Source organism: Akanthomyces muscarius, chromosome 1, assembly GCF_028009165.1.
Source record: "Akanthomyces muscarius strain Ve6 chromosome 1, whole genome shotgun sequence".
Classification (NCBI taxonomy): domain Eukaryota; kingdom Fungi; phylum Ascomycota; class Sordariomycetes; order Hypocreales; family Cordycipitaceae; genus Akanthomyces; species Akanthomyces muscarius.
Window position 1 is genome coordinate 7,112,400 of NC_079241.1, and position 16,490 is coordinate 7,128,889.

The 16,490-nt window shown below is 55.4% G+C and overlaps 4 protein-coding genes across 4 annotated transcripts; 1 reads left to right on the forward strand and 3 right to left on the reverse strand.

Annotated features, from left to right (window-relative positions):
• Positions 1-639: 639 nt before the first annotated feature.
• LMH87_007424 (uncharacterized protein) lies at positions 640-5,825 on the reverse strand (the record flags this gene model as incomplete). Its single annotated transcript, XM_056192511.1, has 2 exons — positions 640-683; positions 734-5,825. 2 exons carry the CDS (start codon positions 5,823-5,825, stop codon positions 640-642), a joined length of 5,136 nt encoding a protein of 1,711 aa, XP_056060724.1.
• A 3,616-nt stretch (positions 5,826-9,441) lies between these two features.
• On the reverse strand, positions 9,442-10,304 carry LMH87_007425 (uncharacterized protein; the record flags this gene model as incomplete). Its single annotated transcript, XM_056192512.1, has 2 exons — positions 9,442-10,085; positions 10,148-10,304. 2 exons carry the CDS (start codon positions 10,302-10,304, stop codon positions 9,442-9,444), a joined length of 801 nt encoding a protein of 266 aa, XP_056060725.1.
• A 1,340-nt stretch (positions 10,305-11,644) lies between these two features.
• On the reverse strand, positions 11,645-12,742 carry LMH87_007426 (uncharacterized protein; the record flags this gene model as incomplete). The annotated part of the gene is made up of 1 exon (XM_056192513.1): positions 11,645-12,742. The coding sequence occupies one exon, from the start codon at positions 12,740-12,742 to the stop codon at positions 11,645-11,647; it is 1,098 nt and encodes a 365-aa protein (XP_056060726.1).
• A 1,534-nt stretch (positions 12,743-14,276) lies between these two features.
• LMH87_007427 (uncharacterized protein) lies at positions 14,277-15,931 on the forward strand (the record flags this gene model as incomplete). The annotated part of the gene is made up of 2 exons (XM_056192514.1): positions 14,277-14,334; positions 14,388-15,931. 2 exons carry the CDS (start codon positions 14,277-14,279, stop codon positions 15,929-15,931), a joined length of 1,602 nt encoding a protein of 533 aa, XP_056060727.1.
• Between the last annotated feature and the right edge of the window lie 559 nt (positions 15,932-16,490).

Sequence of the window (16,490 nt, forward strand, 5' to 3'; positions counted from 1 at the left end):
AGCGCCGTCACAGCGGGACCCAGCAGAAAACGCAGAAGCCCACTTCATCGACGTCATAAACACCGGGGCAGATAAGTCTTTTTTTAATCGCGCCCAAGCCGAAGCCTGCCATCAACTAGTAAGGACAAACTAATTGAGCCCGCACGGCTGCCTTGCAAATGTATCTGCCAGCTTGTTCAAGGGGAAAGAAAATCTTTCAAATAAAAAAATCCATCCATCCCTCATGACCAGTGTGCCGGACATGCCCGTCCACCCGCCGATCCCTGCCCATCCAACCTCGTACCTGTCGCTCCGACCGATTCCCGATCATTCCCACCACCACATCACATTCACTTGACGCGTGAATAAAGAAAAAGTTCGGAGAGGAATACTAATATGTATTGACATTGTCAACCAAAATAAATAAGACAGATATGAACCGTTCAAGTCGTTAAATGACATGGCTGCGCCATCAACATGTCCACCGCAAATATACCATAGCACTACCGTGCATCCATCCTCCCTCTCATGGGCTAATTACACATTGCCGTCTCTAGATAATGCCTTTTTACCGTGCAAACTTTCAAATGTCGTGAGACAAAATCGCATACTCCCCCCCCCCCCCTAAATCATGTCCACGCCTGGTACAGTCACCTCTCCTTAAAAGGTGTCAGTCTCCTGGCTCGTCATAGTCCCGAACGTATCTGTACTCTGTTAGTGTCTTTTCTTCCTTCTCTGTCATCGTGAAATATACCTCTCTTTCGTCGTCTCTCTTCTCTGGCTGCCTCCTCCTCGGGACTCTTGGGTGTCATTGCCCGCGGACCACTAGGCCGGCGGGCCGGGATCCCAAGCGCAGCGTTGAGGTTGCGGTTCTCAAGCTTCGGGCTGCCGTCTGCAGTCATTTGGCTGGCATACGTGCCAGTGGCGCTGCCATAACCGCTTTCGTAGCTCGTGTGCGCCTGAGGGCTGTTCTTTTGTAGCGATGCGACCCGGTTGCCCTTGACCGGCGTCTGTAGCGAGGCATCGAGCGGCTCCTTCGGGGGCCGTGGCGGCGCAGGCTGCTGCTTGGGTGACGACAGTGCATAGTCAGCATCTCTCGTGGCACCAGACGATGCGCTGTATCGGTTTGTGTTGGGCGGCAGGCGGCTGAGGCTTGTCGCCGAACCGGCCCAGTCGGTCGAGCGCGGCGTCATGGGGTTGTCATACTCGCGAGCCGAGTATTCGAGCGCTGCCTGATGGCGCTCTGTCTGGGCTTGTCTCGGCTGCGGGTGCTGCAGGTTAACCGAGTTGCGGTGTGCCTTGTACTTAGGGTCCTCAGACAGGCTAAAGGATGGCACTGTTGGCTGCGCGGGGCCGGCACGCGCTTGGGTGAGAGTTGGGTCTGAGAATCCCGTGTGTAACTTGTCCTCGCCATAAGGATCGTGCTCAACATAGGCGTCATCATATGAAGCTAGGCTGGACCCCGATCGTGACGGAGGTTGGTACTCATCGTACTTGGACCCCTTTTTAGAGGCGCCGCCACTGCCGCGGAAGGCCCGGCCGACGCTCGACGCAGTAGTCTCCGACCAGCGCGAGATCTTGGGGATCCACCCTGAAGAGCTGGTGGATTTATGTTTCTTTCCCTTTTCGCTACGTGGTGTGTTGTCGGCGCTGAGAGCAGTTTGTTGCGCCCCTGATGAGGTTTGCGGTGACGTCTCCAGCGGGACGGAGCCTCCGCGTTGAAGATTCTCGCCATAGCCGGGTGAGAGCAGATCAGGGTTGGGCTTAGCCGTCGTGGCGCTTGGGAGATCATAGTCGTACTCCTCCTCATCCTCGTCCTGCTCCGGCACTGTGCTAATTCTGTGGTCCGAGTATTTGTGCTCTCCCGCAACTGGGCCCCGGGGCACACTGGCATGGCTAGGCGTCGAATTGCCTTCCGGCTCGTATCCCTTGTCTTGTTCGTACTGAACCTCGGGCTGGAGGTTCTCAAAAGACTGACCTTGTCCGCCGGTAGAAATAGCAGGAGCGGTCTGCGACTTAAGGACATCCACCTCGCCCAGGAGATGCACAAGCATGTCTTCGATGCGGGTGAGGTCAGTGGTGCCCTTGGCGCTAAGACCTTGAAGTGCTCGTTTCCAAAGGTTCTTCTTCTTGGTCGCTTCATCAAGAGTGCCAGCCTGAGAAGCGCTCTGCAGGGAGCGAGTGGCGGTGCCAGGGAAGGGGCGGGGGCCACTGATGGACTTCTGGAGCTTTTCGGTATTTTCAACATTGGCAAAGATGACATCGTCACCAGTGTCCTGGACGAGCTCCTTCATCTCACGGAACGAGTTGCGCATCTCCACGGCAGCATTCATCAAAAGAGCTACAATCTCCGTGTCTCTTGCGCTTCTTTGAGCATCACGGACCATCAAATGCTGCATCAGAGCAACAATGTCCTTGTTCTCAATCCTCTCAATGCCAGCTCCAGTCGCGGCGTCATAGAATGGTGACTGCATGCCTTGGGAAAAGCCACTCAGGTGCCGAGGGTTCGACTTGTTAGGCACGTAGAATGGATCCTCGTCGAGATTGTCTGCGCCAGCAACATCGAGAGACTTGCCAGCAACGTCGGGCGATCGGTTCGGGCCATTTGACATGTAGCCCTCGTCGTACTTTTGGGCAAGACCCGGGCTGGCAGTGCCGTACGGCGTAGTGTAGCCTGCATTCACTCCCCCGCGATCCAGGATATCATTTTCGAGAGCAGGGTTGGCAATGGGGCTGGCATCCTCATAAGGGTTCGTGATGAGGGTATCCCGCTTGCGCTCTGCAGAGGTTCGTCCCCAGTCCTCTTCAGGTTCCTGGTCACGGTTGTGCGCCGCAAGTGCTGCGGCTCCCAGTGCTGCCGCGCCAGCAGCCAGGCCCATGCCCATTTTGCTTGATTCGCCAGCAGTCTGGTTATAGACACCAGCCGTTCTCGGTGTAGGCGTCGCCTTTCCGGAGATCGTATCCCAGTTGGGCAGGTCACGGTCCATTGGTTCGTTGAGTAGAGAGGGGTTTGTGATGATATCGTCTTCCAGGTGGTAGCCAATCTCGGGCATGGGATTGGTCATGTCGGGCATACCGCTGGCAGTCATGTGTGGTGCACTCTCATCCTCGTAGTCGAAGTTGTCAACACTATGCGTGGGAGTCTCCCTTGGCTTCCAACCCATCGCCCGCTCCTTGAATGATCTGTTTCTGTTGACACCAGCAGGCTGGAAGTTTTCATCCTCGTATGTCTCAATGCCAACCTGCTTTCTCTCTTGGGCAGCCTTAAGGGCGGCCGCCGCAGCACCAACAGCACCGGCGGTGATGGCAGCTTCGGATGCTGTTGGCGAATTGCGGTAACGAACACGCGGGATCTTTCTGCCATGCTCATCAAGATCGTATTCAGAGTATTCCTGAGAGTGTGCAATCGATCTCGAAGTCGGCGTGTGGCGTGCCTCCTCTTCTAGCTCCCTTACGTCGTCAATGGACATCTTATCTGGACTAGCACTGGCGCCGCGACTGCGCGGAACCTCGTCATACGAGAGCGCAGAGTCCCTTGTGCCAGCCCCGTTTTCATAGCCCGACATCCCTGTGACAACAGATTGCTCCAGCATAGAGCCATCAACAAGGGAAGCAACGGCAGACTCAACACCAAGAGGGGGGTTGACGAGATTGGGGTTGGCAGAAATACCGCGGACTTCTTGACCAGCAGCGAACTGGGGTGCCGGGCTGCCGAGCTGGAGAGAGTCGATGGAGTCGATGGAGTGCGCTTGGCGTCTGTGATCGGGGGATTTTTCAGGGGAAGAGAAAGCATCGACAGATTGCATGCTCCTAGAATTCCGTGGCAGCGGGGCCTCGCTCCCCCCTTCGGTGTAACCCGAGACGCTAGGAATAGGACTCAGGCCGCGAGCACCAGCCTGATATGGCACGTACTTGAGAGGCGGAGGTACGTCCTGGATGTTGTTGTAGAGGTTGTTGGCGTAGGGGTCGTTGGCATAATCGTCGTATTCTGGCACTTCTCGCGAGGCTTGGCCTCCATAGTAGTCATATTGATTGACGGGCACCTTGCGGCCAAATTCGTCCGTCTCGTACTCTTCAACGTGCTCCATCTGACCGCGAGGGAGGTTAGTCAAGTCGCCGTGAGACACATTGGCGTGCTGCATGGACATGGGCTTCAAATGGTCCGCAGGCGACCTAGATGGAGTTGGCGTTGACCGCACGGATACCATGTGTTCCTGGACCTCGCGCGTGGGCCCCAATTCCTCGGTGGCAGAGTGAGGTCGGTCTGTGTCGGCGGAGAGAATCGAAGTCCTTGTGACTTCGGAAGGATTAACATCGCTCATCAATGGCATTGGCGGAGCCGGCTCCTCGTCATCATAATCGTCCACATAGACATCTCTACCAACGCTGCGACTTCGGGAATGGTCCGTTCTCCGACGGCGTCTGTCTCTCTGTTTTCGGTCCATTGAGTCGGTGCCATCATCCAAGGCCGAGGAAAGACCCTTGGCGGCCATTGCTCCAGCTGCACCAGCAGCGGCAGCTCTTAGCAAGTTGCCGCCACGGTGAGGTGACGCAACAGCTTCTTCGCGTGATAAATATTCGGCGCCGAGAGATTCTTGACTCGGGCTGTGCATGGATATATTTTCGTAGTCGTGGCGAGCTTCTCGGTTGCGTTTTTCCTTGTGTCGAGTATTTTCTTTGGAAACATCGCTTTTTTGACCTGATAATCGCCTCTTCTCTGTGTAGCCGTCATCTCTGGAGACAGAGGTGCCTGTCGAGGCGATTGATGAGCGGCGGCCTTCGCGCTTGCTTTGTTCTCTCTTGAGCGCGCTCAGCTCTGGCAGAATAAGACGGCGAATCGCGTCTTCGACAGTTTCCAGAAGCTTTGGGTTATTGATGGAAGAGGATTTGGAGGCCCCTGACTTGACAGAGCGGTTGCCAGCAGACAAGTTCGATGAGAGTAGACTCGAGTCGCCTCCAGAAACATACGATTCTTGCTGAGTCCGACTGGAACGGCGACGCGGAGAGCGGACTTCGTCGCTCGTTTGCTCTCCCATGCTACTTGTCCTGCTCTTAGAGCGGCGCTTCTTGTCCGCGGGCAACGACTTGTCTCTAGACCGCTCTGAGATTTTGGATCGCTCCTTGTCGCTACTTCGTGTCTTGCGGTTATGCAGGGCGTCACCAACAGCTGCGCCAGCCAGCGCCGTGGCAGCAGCTCCGGCCAGCATGTCGCCTTTTGAGTGCTTGACCTCGCTCATGGGACCCGTACCATCCAGAAAGCTGTCTGTGGGGATGGCGGATATCTCGGAGGGGTTTCCCGGCTGGTATGACACTCTGTCTTCTGAGGGAATCAGCGGGCTTGCGGGTCGGCGCCGGCGGTGGCTTCGCTCGATCTCAATATCAATGGGGTTCCTGGAGACATTGGACTCCTCGGTGGCAGAGGCGTAGGACGTCATGCTATGAGCGTCTTCGCCTTCAGGAAGCTGCAGGTCTCCTGAAGTGGCTTGTTCGAGGGGTATGCGGCGAGTCAGCGAGACTTTGCGGGAGCCTTTTGTTTCTGTGACTTGGAAATGGTCGCCTTTGCCCTTTTTGGACGGGGTAAGGCGAACACGGACGCTGGGCTTGCGTTCGGCCGAGCCAGAGGAGACCTTGCCACCCTCAAAGTACTCGATGAGGAGCGAAGTCTGAGATTTGTTGGCTTTGTGGCCGCGAGTGCGGATGGTTACGGGCGTGCCGTCCTCGGGCAGAGAGTAGGTAGACTTTTCGTCGCCAGGCTTGGACACATCGGTAGCCAGCTCGGTGGGCGTCGCGGTGTCGGTCTCGGTGGGCGCAGGCAATGGGGGGATTTTTCTGGAATCAGCACCCATGGTGGCACAGCCGCTGGGCCAGATGTATCGTCGACGTGGAGCAGGCCTCCCACGGTCACGGTGTGTGCCAGGTGTGTTGTTGGCGAGTCACTGAATCCGGAGGTTGCGAAACACCCAATTCAAAAGTGAGCAGAAAGTTGAAGCAGGAGAATATCAAGACATTCGGACTGAGCGATTGAGGCCGCGGGGCAAGCAAGTCAAGGGGGAATCTGCGACAATTGTAAGAATGGGGAAACCAAGACAGCATCGGCGGCAGCATGCATAAGCGGGTGGCGGCGAGCTGAGAATGCGTCGACAGGCAGGCGAAGGAAGTAGCGGAGAGGAGCGTACAATACAAGTCAACACTGTTGCGAACAGTGCCGTAGAATATAGAAGTAATTATAAAGAGGCCGGCTTGAAACAGTAAAACAAGACGAGATGCTCAGGCGACGACAAACGAGGGACGTGGTGTGTTGCGAATGAGGCAAACTGGCCGGTCCGTCTGACGTCGAATAGACGAATGCGCTTTTCAATAAGAAGTATGAATTGAGAACGCAAAATGAATTCAATACAAACAAGCGCAGCGAGTCGTGAATGCCTTGTCGGGACCAGAAGAGGGGGGGTCGAAAGGGCCGCAAGCGAGGCGATATAGCTGTGCGGCGCAGAAAGCGGGCTGATGCAAAAGTGAAGCTTGGCCTGGGACGACGCTGGAGGGGGGCGTCGAGGAGGAGGGCCAGATCGGAAGAAAAGGGCCCAGGTTTGCGCAAGTCGAGAAAAAAGCACGGTCCAGGTGAGGAGGAGGAGAGGGGGTCGTGGAGGAGAAAGTGGAAGAAGTCAGGGTCAGAAAGATGAAGAGACAGGTGAGGCTTTGTTATTGTCCCGCAAGACCAGGTATAGAGGAAATAAAACGACGAGCGAGCCAAAGAGCCTACGGAGAGGCTAGGCTAGAGGCGACCAGGGATGGAGTTGATGCGCTGGCGGTGCCGATGAGCTTGTCCAATAAAGGTTGCGAGGCCAGGATTGATGGAGGGAGGGGGGTGCGCTATTGTCGATGAGGCCTGGAGGCTTACCAGTACAGGCGGTTTGCAGCACAATGGGCTGTCCGCCTCGCCGGGTTCTGGTGGGTGGCAATGCAGGCCGACGATGCTACAGAATTTCAAGGAGCAACACTTGCACATGGTGATATGGTGATGGGGTGCTAGAGATACACCCGCCCTCTTGGTGCTGCCAACGTTGCACAGGGTGATGATGCTATGTACTCAGGACTCGGATGACATTACCGCGGGCTCAACATCTCCGTGTTGGCATTGTCGCAGCGGCTCGCTCTACTGAAATAAATCACCCGCCGACGATGAAGCCATTTCAAGGTAAACCTCGGTCCGTCACAATCGAAATGTCCTCTCTGCCAAATTCTAGTCAAATCTACGAATACGTCGCATCATCAATCATGGGTAGCACATCCGAAGCTCACCCCGTCCCCCAGCCAATTCAAACCCCCGCCACTCAGCCCAGGCGCTAGGTAGGTAGTCGGGGACAGCACGATTGGGGAACAGTCGCGGACCAAAGCACAATGGGCTAACAGTGGGTGCCCAATCTGCCAGCCCGGCGAATACCTAGGTACCTACCTACAGTGCCTCCAGGTAATTCCGAGCGCTGATGTACCAGTATGGCGATTTGGTAGCAGTTTGCTCGGAAGTACCTTCAACCCACTGTAGGTAGGTACCTACTCAGCCGCTGTAAATACATAGGTAGGTACGCTAGGTACAACTTTGGCCCAGCGCTGCTGCAGTCAGCTGAGAGAGCCGTTCCAGGCGCCATCGACGATTCATCTCGGGTTCCAGGGCACGAACAAGAACACAGCATCAAGTTGTATCTGTAATACTTGAACTGCTCGTCCTCGGGCTACTTTCTTTATACATGTCATCGTGTCAAAAAGTCTACATCAACTCCCATTGCCACTCATCACACCGCAACAGCTTGCCCAGCCCGCCCCCACCAGGCACAACCTCCCACCACACACACACCCCCCCCCTTTCCCACTAAAAAAAGGACGCCCACATTCAACTGCGGCCAGCCCACTGTAGCCCAGGGTCACCTCAACTCTCCAAAAGCACGCCTCTGCTGCTGCCCTGGTAACCAAGCCTCGTAGCCATGGGCGACCAGATTTTGCTCGATCAACAAGCCCTTGTCTTTTCTCGCATCCGATTGCGCTCGGTCGTTGATGAGCAGCAAGGAAGTAGAAGAAAAAGAAAGAACAAAAAAAAACGAAATGATTCATCTCCTACTTGTGCGGGGAGCACTCTCACCGAAACTCTCAACTGGCATGGTCTATCCGTCAGAAATCTGCCCGTCCGCATTCCAGTCCATCGGAAAAGCAACGATCTAATCTATGGCCACTGCCGCCCAGAGTGCGCGCGGCCAGCTATTTACGCACCGAGGCGCAGGTTACACCAGGAACTCACAAGAAAATTCACACAATTTGTAAAAAAAAAAAAAAAAAAAAAAAAAAACCAGCACCTGCTCTCTTGTAGATATCGGCACCGCGGCGCAAATCGGACATGTCGCTCCATGTCATCGCATCCACCTGGCGCGCCGCACCGCACCCAAGCAACCAAGAGACAAGCGAGCCCCCCGGTTCCTTGTCACCTTGTCCATATACCCGCACATCAGTCCAGAACAGGCACCGACTGCAGCAACGTGATGGCCGCATCCTGGCCACTCCTGCGTAACCGACACAGTACCGAGGAACAATCACACACCGCCCCCCTGTTTGATTCCTGCACCGACTCCACGCCTGTTTCTCCTCGGTTGCCAGCTTACCCTAGACAAGAAGTTGCATCACGATGAATCGACAGCAACGAGCTTCAGAGGAAGAGAGGGGCGTAATGAAGTGTGCAAGATGAAGCAAGTGACTTGACATGCAGCTGAAGCATTTTGGTAACTACCCGCAAATGCCGACCTTGCTTTGTTTTACTCTGAGTTATGTGACTGTGCTTGTGTGCACAGGCTAGATGTGACATATGAATTCATCACTCGCCTAGCTTTGACGCAAAATGACAAATGTGGAAGTGACACACGGAAACGTCAGACTTATCGGGCCTCGACGAGTTGTTAGAGCAGCAGGACGATTATAACGAATTGGGCCGAAGGCCACGCGACTCTCGCTCATTACATATGCACCGTACTCATCGTGTAGCATGAAACCATCACATGGTACATTGCGAAACACGCAAACGACACTTTGAAAGTATGTGTTTGTTCAAAAAGAGCATTTTCGGCAGTAATCCACGACGGTACCCGTCTGCCTAATCTGCTGCAGCTCCTAGAGTGAGTGTGCCTGTCCAAGCCTGTGCCTCTTGGTGCAGTCCCCAAATCCCATGTTGCACGCCCGCGCATCCACCACCACCGCCCTTATATACAACCAGGGCACATATTGTCTGTCCTCGCGAGGAGAAAGCATGTGCCAGTGCGCCATGACAAGAAATAGCAAAGAACCGCTCAAAACGCCCTCGCGTGTCCTCGTGCTCAGTGCCGGGACCGCGCATTAAAAAAACTATAATGATAAAACCCCAATGTCGAGTAGCTTCCGTATACCAATGATGGCCTTCTTACTTGTTGCAACCAAGGTGTCAGGCGCTCAGCCAACAAATTGATTCTCAAACTCCTTGTACAATTTGGGGGTGATTTCGTCGCTGCTCATGCCTTCGACCTCGATCAGCACGCCCTTCTTGGCGTAGTGTTCCAGCAGCGGCTCGCTGGTCTCTTGAAACTTTTGGAAGCGCGCGCGATACACCTTCTCGTTGTCGTCGGGACGCTGCACGAGTTTCTCCCCCGTGACGTCGTCGACGCCCGCCACCTTTGGTTTGTTGAACGTGGTGTTGTAGACGCGGCCCGAGGGCTCGTGCACCCACCGCCCGGCGATGCGCTCCAGGATGACGTCAAAGGGCGTCTTGATGGCGACGGCCAGGTTGATGGGAACGATGCTGTCGAGGCTCAGGGCCTGTGCGGCATTGCGCGGGTAGCCGTCGAGGATAAATGATGCGGCCGGATCTTCAGAGGCCTGCGGCGGCGGGCCCATGTCGGTGTCTGCGTGGGCGAATGCATCTGTATATAGCGAGTCGCCGCTGTCGTACGCGTCGGCGGCCATGGCGGAGAGCGTCATGACGTTGGGGCGGTGGCCGTAGAGCCAACCCCTGTGCTGGAGTTCGTTGGAGATGAGGCGGAGCATGAGGTTGTCGGCGACGAGGCCGCCCGACTTCATGATGCTTTCAACTTGGATGCCTGAAAAGGAGTGAGTTAGTACAAATTATTGCGGCGCAATTGTGGCACGCGAAGAGGCGTACCGAGTGGCGTGCGCTTCTTGACATTGGTCCGCAGCAGGTCGCCGGTGCTAATGGCCTGCAGCTGGGGGAAGCGCTTGAGCAGGCGCTCCGTCTGGGTGCCCTTGCCGACGCCGGGGGCTCCGACAATGAGCACACGGGCGGCGCGGTTCAGACGCATCGTCGGCGACGTCGGCTGTTGGTTCTCGTTCGGACAGAGAAAGGGCACGCGATGTAGGGAAAAAAAAAGGGACCCCGCGACGTCGCGGAGAGACCCTTTGACGAGTTGACCGACCCGGGCCTTTCTATTTTAAACTGGGGCGGAATTAAGGGCCCTGAAAAGTGTTGAAGATGAGAGTTGCAGTCAGGACGAATCGAGGCAAAAGTGTAACAAAAAAGATGGAAGCGCACGCAGTAAACCGTCAGAGGATAAGGAAAAAAGAATACAGGATGCACGGATATGTCGGGAGGGAGAATGGAGGAGGGTGGGATGAGGATGGGATGAGATGTTGAGTGCGGGAACGGAGATATGGAGGTAAGAAGAGCGGCCTGGGGAGGCGCACTAGACATGGCGCGAGGAAAGCCAAAAGAGCGCGCTAGCAGGTGTCGCGAGCTGCTGATTTCCCGACTTTCGGGGGATCAACCACGACTGCGAGCAGCGCTGAGATGGGCCAGCAAGTACTGAAGCGAGCTCGGTACTCAATTGTCCACCAAATATAAGTGGTGACCCATGTACCGATACCGCCGCACTTGTTGGCGTGGCTGTTCTTCGTGCCAGCGGATCCGACTGTTGGGGCGGGGAAGCAAGATGGCGCTGGCCTCGGGAGGTACGGCAGTACTTGCTTCCTGCACGTTGAGACACGCTGACTGCAAGTACCTTGCCTCACCACTAGTTCGCACCATGACGACTGCGCTTCGACGCCCGCTTGGCCGCTACCGGCAGCGCCCCTGGCCCCTGGCTCCGGCTGTGGGGGAAGCGGTGCTGCCTACTGTAATTGTAGCACGATTGCGCACCGCCCGACCAACATTATTACTATCAAAGTCAGCGATACGTGATAAGCAATGACGGCGTTTGCATTGCTATATATTAGCCTTCGTCATCTCTGGGGGTCTTCCCCCTTCATTCCCCCTCCATCATTTTGGTCGCGCATACTGAGAATGCCTTCTTTGCCGTGCTTCTTTCTGCCCAACTAACCCTAACCCAGCTCACCCGCACGTCGGAGCGCATTCTGCTCGTGTGCCCGGAATATTAACGTGTCACATGGAACTCGCAGCTTTGTCGCCCGCATACCCGAGCGAAACAAGGAAAACAGGCCATCTGAATCCAGAATCATCCCGAGCTTAGCTTCGGCTACCTTGGTGTTGCCTGCTTTGTAGTAGTTACAGTGATCATATGCGTGGCACCTCTGCCGGCATCGCGATGCAGCGCACGGCAGAACAGCAAGACGCAAATATGTAAAAGCTTCTGTATAGACGAAATCGACCAGCCATTCACATCCTTCCGCAGCCTGCTTCACACACTTATCCCCGCACCAGATCAACCGTTGCGCAGTGAAACGACCCGCCAATGCTGTTCACGTGCGCAAACGGCAGCAGGATCGCCTCGATGCCAAACTTTTCCTTGATCCATCCCGCAAACTCAGTCGCCTTTTCCTCGACAAAGATGTGCTTGTCATCCAGGCTCAGCCCGTTGAGCACCAGCCAGCGCGACGCCATGTACTGCTCAGGGCCGTTGGGCGGGCCGGGATCCCGCGGCCACAACGGGTACGCGTGCAGCTGCCAGCCCTCGAGCGCCTTGAGGCCGCGCAGCTCGTCCTCGCGAATGTACTGCGGATTGTACACGAGCAGGCCCTTGCGCAGCGGCAGGATGGTCGTGTCAATGTGAAACACATTTGGAATATCGGGCTTGATCAGCTCCAGCGTGTAACCCTCCGGCAGCACCGCCCGCAGGTAGTCGACGCCTTTTTGGTTTGTGGCGTGGCTGATCTGTCCGATGATGTGCTTGCCCAGGCGCATAAAGTCGGCCGCGTCAAACGCGGGGCGGCTGTTGTTAATGGCCCAGTCGCGCGTCGAGTCAAAGTCGTCCCTGTCCTTGCCGTCGTAGATGGTGTCGCGCCCATGTAGCGTTGGCTGCCGGAAGACGCGCCACGCCGCCTCCTCCGGGTGCGACAGCTGGCTGAGGATGGTGCTGAAGCCCAGCTCAATCTCCCGCTGCCGGCATTGCCACGCCGGGATCGACTCGATGAGCGTGTTGCCCACCGTCAGGAGCCGGTCCCGCGGCATGGCGCCCGTGTACCCGCCGTGCTTGAGCCAGTCGACCTCGTCCGGCCGGTACACGGTCACGCCGTGCTGCCGCAGCACGTCGGCAAAGTTGTCGAGCTCCCACTGCGCGTTGTCGACAATCTCGGCGGGAAACGGATTGTGCGGCCGGAACTCATCCAGGTACCGTGGGGGCACAAATGCTCGCGTCAGGTGCCGTGGCTCGCTGGGGAAGCACGAGTGCTCCGCGCGGCCGACGATGACGGCCTTGAGCGGCGACCACTCGTCGTCGGCATCGATGAGCTTCGGCTTTGATGCAGCTCGAGAGATGGTGCTGGCGGAACTGGCGGGAACTCTCATCTCCACTCGGGTAACAAATAGTCAATTGCTTTGATCAATTGGGAGTGCTGGAGAAATTGTCTCGGGAAAGGGACAAAAGTGCTATTTATACCTCGCGACGGCGGCCTTCTCTGAAGTGCCTGCAGGACACAGATGCCGGGCACGTCGGCCGGCCTGCATTACGTCGTTCATAGTATTCCTGCCCCTAGACATGTTTTGGCCTGCCGTCACGAAGGAGCTGAACTGCAACATACAAGGGGTGTATATGCACTATCATGCGGCTGATCGCTGCAGGATTCCCTGTGGTCCAGCTCTTAGTGTCTGCCGAAAGACCCAGTATTGCCACTATATTGACAATCACACTCTCGTAAAAGCAATTTTTCAGCAGGCCAAGTCCCCATCCTGCTGCAAAGCCAACGCCTAGTCCATTTGTCGACGTGTGAACATTCAAAAAAGCTAACGAGAAACTTGAAAAGACTTTTTCCCCCATATACTAAGCATAAATATGTTATTCTATGATACTGAACAGTATACAATTTTAATATTGCAGTGCTATTTCGCTCTGCTCTGTCACTGGTGATTTATCAAATTGTAAGACCTGCATGAAGTCAATGTGGGATTGGCAGGTCGCACAGCGAAATGTCCCTGTCACAGTGCATATACAGCCAGCCACAATCACGAACGCGACCGCTGTTTCGGTCAATTCCCCGCAGTGAAAGTGATGAACATCTGCACGCGAAAAAGCCATGGCATCAGCTCTAGAAGGGAGTCGTAGGCTGTCGTAGGTAGTACATATTGCTCACTGGGGGTGCTAAAAAAAGCGACATCTTAGTAGATCTAGTGGATTATGACCTTCTACTTTCCCCCTTTACTCTTTCTACTCTTGTGATTTTCCTTCAAATCCTTTTATATGGTACCCTGGTGCTTATCTCGTGGTCTTCTCAGCCAGTATACTCCCGCAGCGATTCCACAGAGAGCTGTTTACGTCTTTCAAAATACGACAATTTTCACTTGCGTCGTTTTTCTCTGTAATCAATAGTCTAACCTCGGGCCGCTTTGGGCGCTGGTGCACCATGGCAGCCAGCGCAGCCACTAAAGAAGCTGGCTTGGGAGAGTCATCAAATATCATACATGCTCACGTCTTACTGAAGCGTTTCGCTTACACCGCTTGAGAGCGAACCGCTCACAAAATCTAATATATTCCCAGTATTCATCATTTTACCCTGATCTTGCTTCACTCTCGACTCCTGGCAGGAAACGTAAATTCTCCCACGTGACTATGCACGTGATCTCGGTCCCGAGGCGTGGCCGCCACTCAGCAAAATACCGCTGCGTAACTGGCGCGGAGGAACCGGTAGCTAGCTCCGTCGCCCAGGGCGGCCGTGCCAGCCAAATCTCACTAGACCCTGACCGAAGGCTCTGGCATCTGTTGCGACGAGTTTTCGTCTTCTCAACAAAATCATCACCATTCATCGCCACGATCACCCTCCATGTCTGCTTGAACTCGCTTGACGTTCTTTTCACTCCTTAGCCAGCCCTACAACCAACCGCTACCATGAGCGCCTCATCGAGGGCGGCTCGCCTGGCGACCCGCGGCAATCTAGGGGTTGCTTGTAAGTTTTGCCTCGTTGACGCATCGGCATCGTGCCTGCTAACCTCGCCGCAGCGCGCCAAATGTCTCGCAGTATTCAGCCAGCTCTCCTCTCCCGACACATTCTGCGCCAGTCGCAAATCCCCGCGCTCGCGCTGCTCGTTCCTGCTCGCCATCTTGGTACCGAACACCACCGATCCGACAATTCGACCGGCCCACCTCCTGGCTTCAATGCCGAGCAAGCCAAGAAGCCACTCGCCAAAGATGCAAGCTCATCCACAAAGCCTGATGCGAAGAACGCGGCTGCGTCCGATGGCTCTCTGTCCAAAGACGAAGCCAAAATGGAGGAGCTGATGGCCAGGTCCGACGAACATGCCCATCAGAAAGAGGTTCTCAAGAAGGAAAAGGAAGAAAAGAAGCTCACTCTCTGGCAAAAGGTCAAGAAAGAAGCCCGCCATTACTGGGATGGCAGTAAGCTGCTGGCAGCTGAAATCAAGATTAGCTGGAGACTGGCTCTCAAGATGGCCGCCGGCTATGAGCTGACCCGCAGAGAACACAGACAACTTCAGCGAACTGTCAAGGATCTGGGTCGTCTCGTCCCCTTTTCCGTCTTTATTATTGTGCCGCTGGGCGAAGCCCTTCTCCCGCTCGCGCTCAAGCTGTTCCCCAACATGCTGCCCAGCACCTTTGAGGGACAAAAGTCCAAGGAGGCCAAGGCCACCGTCCTCCGAGGCACAAGAAAAGAAGTCAGCACCTTTCTGCGCCAGACACTAAAGGAGACTGGCTTGCCTCTCACTGCTGCTACGGCGCAAAAAGAGGAGTTTGCCAACTTCTTCCGCAAGGTCCGATCCACTGGCGAGGCTCCCACCAACGAAGACGTCATCAAGGTGTGCCAGGTTTTCCGTGACGACCTCACCCTCGACAACCTTTCGCGCCCCCAGCTCGTATCCATGTGCCGTTACATGACGCTCAACACTTTCGGTACCGACATGATGCTTCGTTACCAGATTCGCCACCGTATGAAGCAGATTAAGAGAGATGACCGTGCCATCAGCTTCGAGGGCGTTGACAGCTTGACTGTCGGCGAGCTGCAGATGGCGTGTGCTGCTCGTGGTATCCGTACCCACAGCGTCTCGCCTGCTCGTATGCGCAGTGACATGCAGACCTGGCTCGACCTTCGTCTCAAGGAGCGCGTCCCTTCCACTCTGCTTGTCCTGAGCAATGCCTACATGTACGGCCAGGGATCCGGCGAGGGCGGCAGCCAGATCGAGGCCCTCATTGGTGTCCTCTCCTCCATTCCTGAGGAGCTGTACCACGAGATTGAACTCGAAGTGCACAATGCCGAGGGCGCCGCCACCAACAAGCAGCGTCTCGAGGTTATCCGCGAGCAGCAGGATCTGATTGAGGATGAGAACGAGCAAAACGAGGAGAGCCAGAGCACCGGCATGGCCACCCCTCGCGATGTCGACGACATTGACGAGAAGGAAGAGCGCGAGCAGACTGCCCAGGAGGCCGGCGCTGGCAAGAAGCAAGCTGGTGAGATGGTCGATGCTGAGCTAGACCAGGTCAAGGTTGCCCAAGAGGAAGTCAAGGCAGCTCCCCCCAGCGAACAAAAATAAGCGACGCAAGTCCCTGACGACGCAACCATTTTGGGATACCGAAAAGCCCCTCATTCATTTATTATAATTCTACGACTTGTCTTATTTTCTTATGTACGACTTTTACGGCATTATTAGGAGACAAATGGCCTGTAACACTACTACAAATCAAAACATGGAATTGGAGGCATTTGGGGGCAGCGCAAATAGACATATCTCGACACTACCGGAATAGCAAATAGAACATGCATTTTTGAACCCGTATGAAGCGAAGAATGACACTGGTCACGACTGGTGGCAACCACGCCACATGTTGGCCGAAATGTGCAGGAAGACTTTGCCAGGACACGAAGAACATGATTTCACTGCTGTAAATTTTAACGTAGAGGCTCCGGAGAGTGGCGGGGTGGCGCTGGTGGTGGCATCATGTATCATGAGACGACTTTTGTGCAGCTCCCGGATGCAATATTGCAGGACAAACCAACTATACCAAGGACTTGGCATAAATATCGAAGTCCGTAACCCCTCACGTCTACAAGGAGCTTGTAAACGTGTGATTTCCGGGATGTAATGCCATGGT